At 38.4% G+C, this 13790-nt stretch overlaps 2 protein-coding genes across 6 annotated transcripts in view; one reads left to right on the top strand and one right to left on the bottom strand.

The window, feature by feature from the left end:
- MIER1 (MIER1 transcriptional regulator) overlaps positions 1 to 331 on the bottom strand; it is a 55941-nt gene extending 55610 nt beyond the window's left edge. For all 5 annotated transcript variants that reach the window (XM_030865874.2, XM_060304445.1, XM_030865886.2 and 2 more), the window contains exon 1: positions 189 to 331. In XM_030865874.2, coding sequence (XP_030721734.1) covers positions 189 to 255 — 67 coding nt within the window. In that variant the 5' untranslated portion in view covers positions 256 to 331. The remainder of the gene's footprint in view (positions 1 to 188) is intronic.
- Positions 332 to 453: 122 nt separating this feature from the next.
- Positions 454 to 13790, top strand: part of DNAI4 (dynein axonemal intermediate chain 4) — a 101318-nt gene continuing 87981 nt past the window's right edge. The window contains 3 exon segments of the mRNA XM_030865868.2: positions 454 to 508; positions 511 to 622; positions 10150 to 10333. Of these exon segments, the coding sequence (XP_030721728.2) occupies positions 454 to 508; positions 511 to 622; positions 10150 to 10333 (351 nt within the window).

Here is a 13790-nt window from a genome sequence, read left to right on the forward strand (position 1 = left end):
GCGCCACTCCGGGAGGGGAAGCGCGCCCGGCGCGCTCTCTCAGCCCCGCCCCGGAAGTTAAGGGTCTTCCGGGCGGTACTCTGCAGTGGGGGAGGGGAAGCAGAGAAAGGGGACCGAGGACACCTCGGGAGCCCCTCCACCCAAACAGGGCTAGGAGAGGAGAGATGGTTTATGGAGGCTGCACTTACAGCCGCTGCCGCTGCTGCCGCCGCCACCTCCGCTGCTGCCGCCACCGCCTGAAGAAGCCCCATCCATCCGCCTGCAGCCCGGGAGACTCAGAGCCTGGGAGGGGCCTAGGGCCCGGGCCGCCCGCCTCCTTCTTCTAGTCGTCGTCCGGGGCTTGCTCTTGCTCCACCAACCCTCTGTCCTCCCCTCCGCCTCCGCCCTCCTCCTCGGCCTCCAGCCGCCAGCCAACCGCGCGGCCGCTTGTTGAGCCAAGGCTCCACCGTCTCCATGACGCCCGGCAAACATTCCCGTGCCTTAGCCGGAGCCGCTGACGCCGGGGGTTGGGGTACAGGGGCTCCAGAAGCAGCCAGGGAAGGCGGTGGTCGACCACTCCCCACCCAGTAGCCACCATGCCCATCTCTCCGGTAGACAGCCGCAAGCAGCCGAACGTCAGGGTGTAAGTTCCGGCGCTAAAACCTAAGTCCATTCCCCTGGGTCCCGGAGGGAGCCCTTTTAGATCTTAGCACTTACTGCATCTGTGTTCAGTCGGCAACCCTCGAACCTCCGAGGCGGCAATGTCTACTTCGTTGGCCTAGGACTGCCTTTTCCAAACCTCTACTGCTGTGCTTGGTCGAGAAAAGACTTAGTTTGTTGGGAACCACCCTCCTCCTAGCACTCCTGTTTTTTTTTTTTGCCGGTCTGCAGTCTCCAGCTTGTTGCCTCCAAGCTGTGCCCAGATGTGCAACCCTCTCAGCTTCTGTGAGCCACCAGACCGAACATTACTATGCTCTGTAGTTGAGGGTTTTTTCTGCCTTCTCCTCATACCATCCTGCCTTAAAACTCATTCCAGCTTACAACTTTCTCTGTTGTTCTGCAGCAGTTGGACGAGAGGCTGAAGAAAAGCATACAGCTCTACAGATGTCTCGCTTACAACTTCAAATGGTCCCTTAGTCCAGCAATTACACTGAAGTTTCCTAATTCATTCACTCTCCCGCACTTGCAGACCACTTTTGTTCTCTCTTCTCAAACCTTCAGCATCTCTTCTATCCAGTCTCTTCCAGATCAGCTAATCTTTCTTTAGCAGAACTTGTTGAAAAGGTCTTGGGAGAGAACCTTCTGCTCTTTCCTGCATATGGTACTCAGGTTTTTGTCCATCCTATCACTCTGCAAAAAATAGCTTTTGTGAAGGTCAGCAATAACTGTCCAGCCAAATACAGTGGCCATTTCTCAGTTTGTTTCTTAACTCACCCATCAGCAGCTTTGATCTAGTTTACCACTTCTTGAGTGTTGAATCACTTCATCTAGTTTCTGGGACACCACTCCTCCCTAATTCTCCCCTTGGTTCATGCCTACTCCTTTTCAAAATACTTTGCTGGCATCTCTTTATCTCTCCTGTATCTAAATATTGCAGTGTTGATGGGATCAGTAAACCTCTTCACTATTGTTTTTTGCCTTTAAAAGTCACCTATTTACTGATGGTTTACAAGTTTAACTCTGCAGCCAACACCTCTCCCAAGAAAACAGACTTAAAATCAAGCAGCTGTGCTTAAAAGTTAATAGGCATCTCAAAATTTGTATCTAAAACTGAACTTATTTCGCCCTCTAATCAACTCTGCAGTCTCCCATTTCAGTAAATGGCAATTTCCACTCTTACAGTTACTCAGTAAAAAAACTTTGGGTTACCCTTGACTTCTCAATACCCCACTCCATCAGCAGATTCTACCATTTCTACCTGCAAAATAAGTCCAGACTACCACTCCAATGTAAGTCACTGTTACATTGCAGTAAACACCTAAATGACCTTGCCCTCACCCTCAACATAGTAATCACTGTGGGTCTTCTCAAAAGCCTCCAATTTCTCCCATTTCACTCAGAGTAAAAGCTCACATCCTCACAGGGTCCCACAGAATCTCACTTTGGATTCTTCCCCCTGGCTAATTACACTCCATATTGTTCCACAACAATATCAGGCATATTTTCCAACTTCAAGGCCTGGGCATTTGCTGTTCTTTGGAATACTGTACCCGCTAGTAATCTCATGACACTCATTTTCTTCATGTGTCACCTTATCAAAGAGTCCTTCTCTAATTACCCTATGTAAAATAATACTACTCTCCCCAGTACTTCCTGTCCCTCAACTTGCTTTATTCTTCTCCATAAAATTTATTTCTGTTTGATACATTATATACTTGTTTGTTAATCTGTCTTCATCCAAGCTATGATGTACTCCATAATGGCAGAGAGTTTTGTTCACTGCTACTACTTAGAATGAAGAAGACAATATTTGCTGGCAGCAAACAAATGAGTGAATATGTATTTGAGTAACATTGGTTATTGCTCATCTCGTCTGGTTTTTGTTTTTACTTGTAGGTATGGCAATCTCAAACTAACATTAAGTTGGTTTCATGTGAATTTTTAAAAAATCATAAAACTCTCAGAGTACCTGAGAGAGTGTTAGAAAAATTCCCTTCGGGATTTCTTGAATAATGACACATTCATGGTAGATTACCTATTAAGGAAAGAGTGGGGTGGGAGATAAAAATTAATATAACCTTCACTTTTTGAGGTAGCCATATTATCTAATTAAAACAAAATTTCATACACACTAAAGTTTACAACCATTGGTTTGACCTAATGTTTCTCATCTTTCTCAGTTTAAGACTTAATCCTGATCTTGGAAAGGATATCATGAAACATGTATTTATCAATTTTTCACTTTCTCCAGTTTTTCCTATATTGGGTTTTTCCCATTGGCTTAGCAATACAGATCTTCTTCAACTTACAATGAGGTATGTCCCAGTAAACCCATCACAGGTTGAAAATATCATTAAGTAGAAAATGCACTTATTACACCTAGCCTACCAAACATCATACTTAGCATAGCCTACCTTAAACATGCTCAGAACACTTATATTAGCCTACAGTTCGACAAAATCATCTAACATGAAGTCTGTTAAATAATAAAGTGTTGAATAGCTCATGTAATTTATTGAATACTGTACTGAAACTTAAAAGCAATGATTGTAAATGTATTGGTTGTTTACCCTCATGATTGCACGGCTGACTGGGAGCTATGGCTCACTGCCAGCATCACGAGAGTATCATTTTATAGTATATCGTTAGTCCAGGAAAAGATAAAAATTCGAAGTACAGTTTCTACCGAATGCATATCACATTCACACCCCTGTAAAGTCAAAAAATCATAATTTGGGGGTTGGCTGTATTGGACAATCTTCCATTGTGGTAAAAACCACTAGTGTTTCCTTCACTGCTTTTATCTCACTTCTTTCCCCAGTTTCTCTGTTCTTCCTTACGTGTTCATTCATTTCCTTTTGATTTGGGGGGTGGGGAGAGTTTTCATCTGTTCTTGCATGTTACTTTTTCCATTAGGATCCTTAGCATATTAATCATAATTATTTTAAATTCCCAGTCTTGATAATTCCAAAATCTCTGCCATATCTTATTCTGGCTCTAATCCTTGCTTTGTTTCTTCAGACTGTTTTTGCTCTTTGGTATGCCATGTATTTTGTTGAAAGCTGAACATGTTGCATCAGGTAATATGAACTGAGGTAAGTAAGCCCTTAGTGTGAGGATTTATGTTTATCTGTCTAGGAATTAGGCTGTTTGCTGTAGCTATAGGTTTCCAAGACTTCAGTTTCTTCTAGTGTCCTGCTTTTTGTCTCCTCTGGCTTTTTAGGTTTCCCTAGAGCCTCCTTCTTAGAGTCTGAGCCTTACAGTTCTTCCCATTGTAATTCAGTTATACAGGAGCCCTGTTGATGTGGTGGTAAGATATGTGAGGGAGGGGGGAAGGGGGAGGGCAGTGTGCCATAATCCTATGATTAGGTCTTAATCTTTTAGTGGGCCTTTGTCCCTGGGCTGTGACCTTCATAAGTATTTCTCAGAATTTTTCTCTTGAGGTGGAACAAGAAGGTTAGATGGACTTCGAGTAGGTTATTTCCCTCCCCCCACACTGGTTAGGCTCTGGTAAAATGGTTTTCCTTGAGGGCAGGCCTTTGTTAAGGATAACTGAACATTCCAGGTATATTTCAAAATGGTTACTTCCTGTCCCCCTGCTGGAACTATCAGGGAGTTTTACTCTGATCTTCATCCTGAGAGCCTGGTGGAGTATGTAAAGGTAAAACTCGATAAAAGTGTTGTTGGGGGGAGCTCCCTAAGGCTGGGCCCCCAGCAGTTTTTTCTCTTTTGAATTAGTCTACACTCAGTTTCCAGCAATTAGGCAATTACCCTTTAGGTTTTCCTACCACTTGTTGGCTCTAGTGGCAGTTTCTGCTCCCAGTAAGTTGTGATTCTGTTATTCCTGCATCTCAGTCTTTCAGTGTGAGGGTTTGCCTGTAACCTTAATTCTCTGATGGACCTAAGAAGACCCATTGATTTTCAGTTTGCTCAGCCTTTTTCTTGTGAGTACAGGATTGATGTCTTTCATGGCCTTTACACGTCAGACCAGAAACCGGAAGTATCTGTGTTTACTCTTTTAACACTTGCAGTCTGTTGTCTCCATTTCTATATGAAAATTACTCAGGTCAACAATGAGTAACCTAAAGGTTTCAAAAGTCACCAAATTCAATGGGCTTTCTCTTTACCTCTCTGCAGCATTTGACAATATCAATCTTCCCCTCCTTAACCCTGAACCAACCCTGAATTGGTTCACTTACTACTGGCAAAGATGCCTTTTTTCTGGTTTTACTTTCTTTCTACCTCCAGTTTCTCTCCTTGGCCCTATTACCTTCTCTTTGTATCTTTAGGTTTTTATTTTGGGACTCAGTTCATTTATTATCATCTCCATGAAAGATTCTCAAATCTGTATCTCCAGTTCTCACTTTTGTTCCCTGAAATTCACTTTCCTCTTGATTTTCAACTGCTACCAAACAGCTCCACCAGGATATCACTCATAATATCTAAACTTGAACATGTCTACAATTTAACTTCTTATTGTGCTTTGGAAATAATGACTAATTTAATCATCGCCTTAACTCTTTGAGGCAGATACTATTATTAACCTTAATTTACATATGAGGAAAGAAACAGATTAAGAAACTTGCTCAAGAACACATAGTCTGTGAGTTATTGGATGAGTTTTGGCATTTAAGTTGACCTCTTTGAGTTTTAAGTTTCTCACTTGTAAAACATGACAATTAAATATCTCATAATTTATTATAAGAATTGAATTAGGGTGGTGATCGTTTTGTAATGTATGGAAATATTGAATCACAATATTGTGCACTTGGAACTGTAGGTCAATTATACTTCCATTTTAAAAAAATGAAATAAATAAATAAAAGAATTAAATTACAAATATAGTGGAAGTACTTTGAAGTTTAGATTTTAAGTGGCATTGTTATTATCAATTAAGTCCTGTTTGTTCTGTATCTGTGGTTTAAGGGTACTTGGGGTATGTTTTAATCGGGTACATAGACACAGAAATAACTATCATGAAGGCAGAAGGTTTTTTGTTTTCTTTTTTTAAATACTCATAGATCCCTAGAATCAGGAGACATGGCATGCTGTACCACATAGTGGGGCCACATGAGGAAGCACCAGGACTGAGCAGGAGGTAAAATTAGCAAGGGGAAAACATGGGCAAGAAGCTTTATTGTGGTTCCCATGGGGAGAAATGGACAAAGCGGAATAAGCAGGTGTAGGAATAGCTTGTTTGAATAATTTCAAAAGGCTCTGGGCATAGGGACTATCCCTAGTTTTCTGGTTCCTGTCCCTACAGTGATTAGGGCAAGTGGATAGTGACCCAGAGAGTGAGATCTCTTTGAGAGCCTGATGAAGGAGATGGTTGAGGGTATGGACTCTGGATTGGTTGGTTTGCGTATAAAAGGTTTGCTTGTAGGCAAGTCCCTTACTATGTATAAGAATTGATTAGCCCTGGGAGGGGCAGTCCCTCAAGGGTTAGCAAGTTCCTAGATATTAAAACATCAAAATACAGAAAATAAAAAGATATGCTTAATACATGCTGTATTTAGCATTTGTTTTATTTCTACATTTGCCACCCCAGGTTAAGCCTTGATTACTTCTCATCTGGCCTATTTCCATAGCATCTTAACTAATGGTCTTCTTGCTTCTAGTGTGTTCTGAATATAGCTAAATTTTTCTGAAGCATAGTTTTGAGCAGTTAACTCTTATGCTCAAAATCATTCAAAGACACTCTCAGGCTTGTGTAGTAAATTTCAGAGACTTAGCCTGGCCATTTTATTTTTTCAAAGCTTAACTTTGTTTTCCTTCAATTTCCTTCTAATTGAATCATTTAAGATACCCTGTATATACCACATGCTTTCCTACTGTCATCGTTCACAATGATCTTTGCTCAGGGTGCATTTCCTGTCCTGTCCTCATCCCTCCTCACCTGCATGTGCATCAGACACAAGCACACATATACATTCGGGCCCCTGTACTTCTTTTGAATTTGACCTACATTCAAGCCTAACTCAAATGCCATCTTCATGATTTCTCTGCTCACTCCTCTTACCCAAGGTAATCTTTACCACAACTTTCATTTCATCTTACATGTAAGTCTTGAGGCAAATACAATTTTGTACTTGCATTGTAATCATATATATGTTTTATCTCTTATTAGATGGTTAGCTCCTTAGGGCCCATATTTGATTCATATTGTATCTCTGCCAGCATGTAGCCTTATGTACAATAAGTGTTTTATGAATAACAGTTGGATAAATGAAAGTAATTGATTGGGTTTAGATTGAAATTTTTACCTTAATCTCATTAAACGAAGAAGTGGCTAATACACTTTTTCTTAAGCCATTCCTTCTTTCCTCTTGTGGTTATTTTTTTCATAGTGAGATTTATGTATGTGTAGCATGCTTTTAATGTCATTAGTCTCTTTTTTCATAGAAGTGGTCATCAGGTGCTCATGGTGTTCATTCTACAGGTACCAACTGAATGCCTTATATTTTCCAGCTACTGCCCTGGGTACTGAAGACATAGGAGTGAACAAAATAGATTAGGTCCCTGCTTCAGAAAACTCAGGAATGTACAGCTACATTACCTCTTGTATCATGACTGTTTTTCAGGCAAAACTTTCAAAGTGAATATCTCCTGAAAGTCATCCTATTTATTGCCCACTAATTTGGCTCTTTTGAAAGCATCTGTTTTTTTAACATAGCTAGATGTGCACCATAAATTTCTAACATAATTGGCTACAGGTACTTAGTTCATTTTTTTTTTAAAGTAGTCTGTACTTTCTGAATCTAATTTCCCACTCTGTCAGGCAGAGTACTAAGAGTTGGGGCTATCATGGTAGACATGGTTCCTTCCCATGAAACTTATAGTCTGAAGATTTGGGAGAGCTTATTGATGAGTCTCATAAGATCACAGTAACTACCTAATTGGTAAATGCAACATCATTTGCTAATTCATTTCTATTTGGTCCCTATAGGGAATAAAAGAGATAGAGCTGGTTTATGAGTAAATGTGATATGATTTCATTATGCATCTATTTACTTTGAGATGTCTAGTAGACATTTAGCTGGAGCTACCCAGTAGACTGGTAAACATTTGAGTATGAAGGTTGAGAGAATGTTTTGAATTGGATGTAATGATTTGGGAATTCATTCGACAATTTTTTATTAAGCAGCTACTGTGTATTGGGTACTATGGTAGGCATTAGGGATACAGCAGGGAACAAAATAACACAAAGTCCCTAGTCTCGTGGAATTTACATTCTCAGGGTTGGAGGGTTGGGTGGGGAACATCTAATTCATAAGATAAATAAGTAACAGATATGTTAGTAAGAAATACTGAGGAGAAATATGAAGCAAGGGGATATGAAGTATTTGAGGGGTATTTGTCCTTGACAAGGACAAGGTCAAATGTATGACCATGGGAATAAGCAGATGATATAGTAAAGAGGAAGAATAGAATGGACAGACTGTATTTTGTAGGGATAGTAGGGCAAAGCTCAAGGGAGAAAGAAAATAAGAGTTGAAGGTAATGGTAAAAGAGTGATTCAGTTGATGAATTGTGGATACTGGATTAAATAGTGAAAGAAGAGAAACCTAAAAGGTACTGAGTAATTGGTAGAAAATGGAAGGGTCAGGTAATTAGAGGTCACAAGGAGGGTGAAGAATAGGAGACAGTTATGTTACAGAAACCAATTTGAGAACTCAAGTTTAAGAAGAAGGGGGAATGGTCAACTGACGTCAGATGCTACAAAGATAAGTACTGGAAAGAGTCCTTTGGATCTGACAATTTGAAGGACAAGACTAGGTGATTTTAATGAAAGTAGTCTCTGCAGTAGGAGAGGAGAGGGTGGAATTAGATTGTAGTGAATTATGGAGCATAAGAGGAGTAAGGACATAGACAGGATTATTGACTAATATTTTAAAAAGTGAAGGAGAGATACAGTAATAGATAGTGGAAGACTAGTAATAGATAGGTAAAGGAAGGATTTTTAAGTTGAGATGACTGGAGTACAATTATATGCTGAAGGGAAAAAGATTGGAAACAAGATATAGGAGACCAAGAATTATTGACGGAAGAGTCCCTGAGATGGGAATTCCCTTGCAGTCCAGTGGTTAGGGCTTAGTGCTTTCACTGCTGAGGGCCTGGGTTCCGTCCTTGGGGAACTAAGAGCCCACAAGCTACACGGCGTGGCCAAAAAAATTTTTTTTTACAAAGGAAAAGAGTCCCTGAGAAAAGTAGTAACAGACAGGTTTCAGAGCACAGGTAGAAAGGTTAACCTTAGATAAGAAGAGCAACTTTTGAACTGAAAGAGGAGGAAAGAAATAAGGATGGATTAGATGAGTTTGTGGGATATGAAAGAAGAATATAATGAAGGTAGAGAAATTTAAGGAATTCTTACCTCATTGATTAATTTGGTTTCCTTGGAAATGTTGGAGTTAAAGTCGTTTAGAGACTGAAGGAGGGAGGATAGGGTATGATACTTTAAAAGAATGTAAATTTGAAATAGTATGAATGGAATTCATTTAGTCATTTATTTAAAAAATACTAATAGTGCCCACAATATACTGGGTACTGTCCTGTGTGCTAGCGATATAGCAATGAACAAGACAAAGTTCTTGCCCTAAAGATGCTTACATTCTAGTAGAGGAGTAGACAACAAACAGTGTCAGGTAGTACTAAATGCCATGAAGAAAAATAAAATATAAAAAGTAGATTGTTGTCATTTTAAAGTATTTTATTCTTGTCTGATCTTTTATGAGTAGGAAAGTAAAAGTATTGTTTAAAATGTTTTCTTTGGAAACACAATGCCTTTTTATAGTGTAAGGGGTGATCATTCTTGTTTTATAGAAGTCTGCAGTACAATCAGAGTACTAGAATGAAAGAATGATTAGGTTTTTGTCTTAAGGAATTTAGAGAATTGATCCAAAAGTGAAATCATATTTTTTCTCCTGGATACAAATATTTTGATTATAATTTCTCTTATTAAGAATTATTATGTAATCGTTCAGGCAGGAACATGATATTCTTTCCCAGGTTTTATTACTCATTCTTCAATCTGCCTGCAAAACTGCGCTCTACACTCATTTGTGCTTACTATGTGTCAGGCATTTCCTAACCATAATATAGAAATTAATACATTTAATCCTCATAATAACCAATGAATTAAGTACTATCTTTATCCTCATCTTACAGATAAGGAAACTGAGACCCAGAGAAATAAGTGTAGACTTTTGATCTGACTGCCTGGGTTCAAATTTCAACTCTAGTAAGAATGTTTCCCTCTAAGCCTCTGTGACTTTATATAAAATAATGTTATAGCAACCTCTTAGAATTATTGTGAGGAAAAAGTGACACAGTGCTTGTAAACATTCTAGAACTATGCTTACACATAATGAGCTCTCAAGTGGCTACTATTTTTTTCTTGTTTATATGTTTAGATTGTTTCCATGTTTCTAAATGAAAATCTACTTTTTTATCATTGGCTAATTTTTCTTCAATCCTGGATCCTCAGTGTTATGTTTTCTTTTCCTGATATAGAAACACTGGCGCACAGTCGAAGAGGTCTATTAGCTTTACTGGCCCAGCAAAAGGAGCACAAATGAAAGGAGGATATATTAGTGCAAACCAAAGCAGAATGGCTGGGTCAAAAAACATGGTGATTCTACCTGACCCCAAAACAGTAGAAAAAATGAATATTTCCTCCACAAAGACAGCCATGCGGGTAATATTCTTTATTAATTCATAATACTTTGAGTCTTTTTTTGAAAATGACACTGGGAAGAACTTGATTGAAATGTTAAAGGTAGAAAGTATGCTGCTTTGAAACAATAACTTCTAATACAGGCATATCTCAGAGATATTGCAGGTTCAGTTCTAGACCACTTGAATAACACAAATATCACAATAAAGTGGGTCACTTGAGTTTTTTTGGCTTCCCAATGCATATAAAAATTATTACATTATACTGTAGTCTCTTAAGAGTACAGTAGCATTATGTTTAAAAATTCCAACGTACGTGACTTAATTAAAAAACTTTACTGCCAAAAAATGCTAACCATCCTCTGAGCCTTCAGCAAGTCATAGTAACATCAAAGATCACTGGTCACAGATTACCATAACAAATATAATAATAATGAAAAAGTTTGAAATATTGCGAGAATTACAAAAATGTGACACAGAGACTCAAAGTGAGCAAATGCTGTTGGAAAAATGGTGTCAATAGACTTGCTGGATGCAGAGTTGTCACAAGCCTTCAATTTGTAAAAAACAGTATCTGTGAAGTGCAATAAAGTGAAGCACAGTAAAATGAGGTATGCCTGTATTGATATATTGATTTTGTTAGAATCTTTGCCATATAACGTATCTTACAGCATAATATTGGCAGTTGGCGCCTATAATTCATTATTGGTAGTAAGAACATTAGAGTGGAATGAAGAAAGTCTACTCATGACCTTAAGAATTATTTAGTCAGCTCAGGCTGCTGTAATAAAGTACCATACACTGGGTGGCTTATAAACAAATTTATTTCTTATAGTTCTGGAGTCTGGAAGTCCAAGAGTACGGTGACAAATGGTCAGGTTCTGGTGAGGACCCTCTTCCAGGTTGCAGACCACCAACTTTTATTGTATCCTCACAAGGGGGAAAGAGATTTAGCTAGCTCCCTAGCCTCTTTTTATAAAGACAGTAATCTCATTCATGAGGGCTCTACCTTCATGACCTAATTACCTCTCAAAAGTTTCACCTCCCAATACCATCTCACACTGGGATTAGTGTTCCAGCATATGAATCTGGGGGGTACACAAACATTCAGTCCATAATAATTATATACATATTACGTACACATTATATGCATTACGTGTATGTTATACATATATATTACATAGTATTAACAGCACTATGTAAAAGGTATAATGCATCATGACCAAGTGGGGATAATATATGCAAGATTGTTCCAATATTCAAAAGTCAGTACTTTCCCCCTTATTAGTAGATTGAAAAAGAATCCATGTGATTATCACAACAGATAAAGAAAAAGCATTTGAAAAATTCAATATCCAATGATTATAAAAATTAAAAATAAAATCTTTCAACTAACTTGAAAGAGAAAGGATTTCCTCAGGAGCCATCTGTAAAACCTACAGTTTACATCATACTCAGTGATGAAAGGCTGAATGCTTTTCCCCTAAGATCAGGAACAAGACACGGATGCTCACTTTCATCACTTCTATTCAGCACAGTAGTGGGTGTCCTAGCCAGAGCACTTAGGCAAGTAAAAGAAATACAAGTCATCCAAAGTAGAAAGGAAGAAGTAAAATTATCTCAGTTCACAGATGACATAATCTTATATGTACAAAACCCTAAAGATTCCACATTAAAAAAATTGTTAGAACTAATAAATTCAGCAAATTTGCAGGATAGAAAATTGACACACAAAAATCTATTGTTTCTATACACTAGCAACGAATAATTTAAGAAGAAAATCAAGAAAAATAGTTTTGTTTGCAATAGCATCAAAAAGAATGAAATATTTAGAAATAAACTTAACTAAGGAGTTGAAAGATATGTACACTGATAACTATAAAGATTGCTGAAAGAAGACAATAATAAATAGGAACACATCCTTTGTTCATAGACTTAATATTGTTAAGATGTCAATACTATCCAAAGCAATCTACAGCTTCAACGCAATCCCTATCAAAATCCCAGTGACATTTTTTGCAGAAATAAAAAAAACCCATCCTAAAATTCATATGGCCTATCAAGGGAGCCCAAATAGCCAAAACAATCTTGAAAAAGAACAAAGTTGGAGGTCTCACACGTCCTGATTTAAAAACTTATTACATAGCTTCAGTAATCAACACAGTGTAGTACTGGCATAAAGACAGACATATAGGGACTTCTCTGGTGGCGCAGTGGTTAAGAATCCGCCTGCCAATGCAGGGGACACAGGTTTGATCCCTGGTCTGGGAAGATCCCACATGCCGTGGAGCAGCTAAGCCCGTGCACCACAACTACTGAGCCTGCACTCTAGAGCCTGCGAGCCACACTACTGAAGCTTGTGTGCCTAGAGCCACAACAAGAGAAGCCACCGCAATGAGAAGCCCATGCCCACAACGAAGAGTAGCCCCCACTCACCACAACTAGAGAAAGCCTGCACACAGCAATGAAGACCCACCACAGCCAAAAAGAAAGAAAGGAAGGAAGGAAGGAAGGAATAAAGAAAGAAAGAAAGAAAAAGACAGACATAGGTCAATGAAATAATATAGAGCCCAGAAATAATAAGGATATCAAGAAAGGAAGGAAGGAAAGAAAGGGAGGAAGGGAGAAAAGAAAGAAAAGAAAGAGAAAAAAAGAAAGAAAGAAAGAAAAAGAAAGAAAAGAAAAGAAAGAAAAGACAAACATATAGGTCAATGAAATAATATAGAGCCCAGAAATAAACCCTCACAATAAGGATATCAAGACCATGCAATGGTGTCTTTTCAACAAAGGTGTTAAGAGAACTGGATATCTACATGCAAAAGAACGAAGTAGGACTCTTACCTTACACCATTTACAAAAGTAACTCAAAATGTAACAAAAACCTAAAAGTAAGATCTAAAACTATAAAACTCTTAGAAGAAAATATAAGGGAAAAACTTTTTGACATTGGATTTGACAATGATTTCTTAGATATGATATCAAAAGCATATACAGCAAAAGAGAAAATAGATATATTGGACTACATCAAGCATTAGAAACTTCTGTGCATCAAGGGATACAACAACAGAGTGAAAGGCAGCCCATGGGATGAGGAAAATTATTAGAAAATCATATATCTGATAACAAGTTAATATCTGGAATATATAAAGAACTGCAACTCAACAACAAACAGCCTAATTTTAAAAATTGACAAAGGACTTGAATAAATGTTTTTCCAAAGAAGATATACAAATGGCTGACAGCACATGAAAAAATGCTCAACATCACACCAGTAATCATTAGGGAAATGTAGATCAGAACCACAGTAAGATACCAGCTCACACCAATTAGGATGGCCACTATGAAAAAAAACCCAACAATAACAGAAAATAACAAGTATTGATGAGGATATAGAGAAATTAGAACCTTTGTGCACTGTTGGTAGGATTGTAAAATGGTGCAGCTGCTATGAAAACAGTATTATTGTCCCTCAAAAATTT

This window comes from Globicephala melas, chromosome 1, assembly GCF_963455315.2.
Source record: "Globicephala melas chromosome 1, mGloMel1.2, whole genome shotgun sequence".
NCBI lineage: Eukaryota > Metazoa > Chordata > Mammalia > Artiodactyla > Delphinidae > Globicephala > Globicephala melas.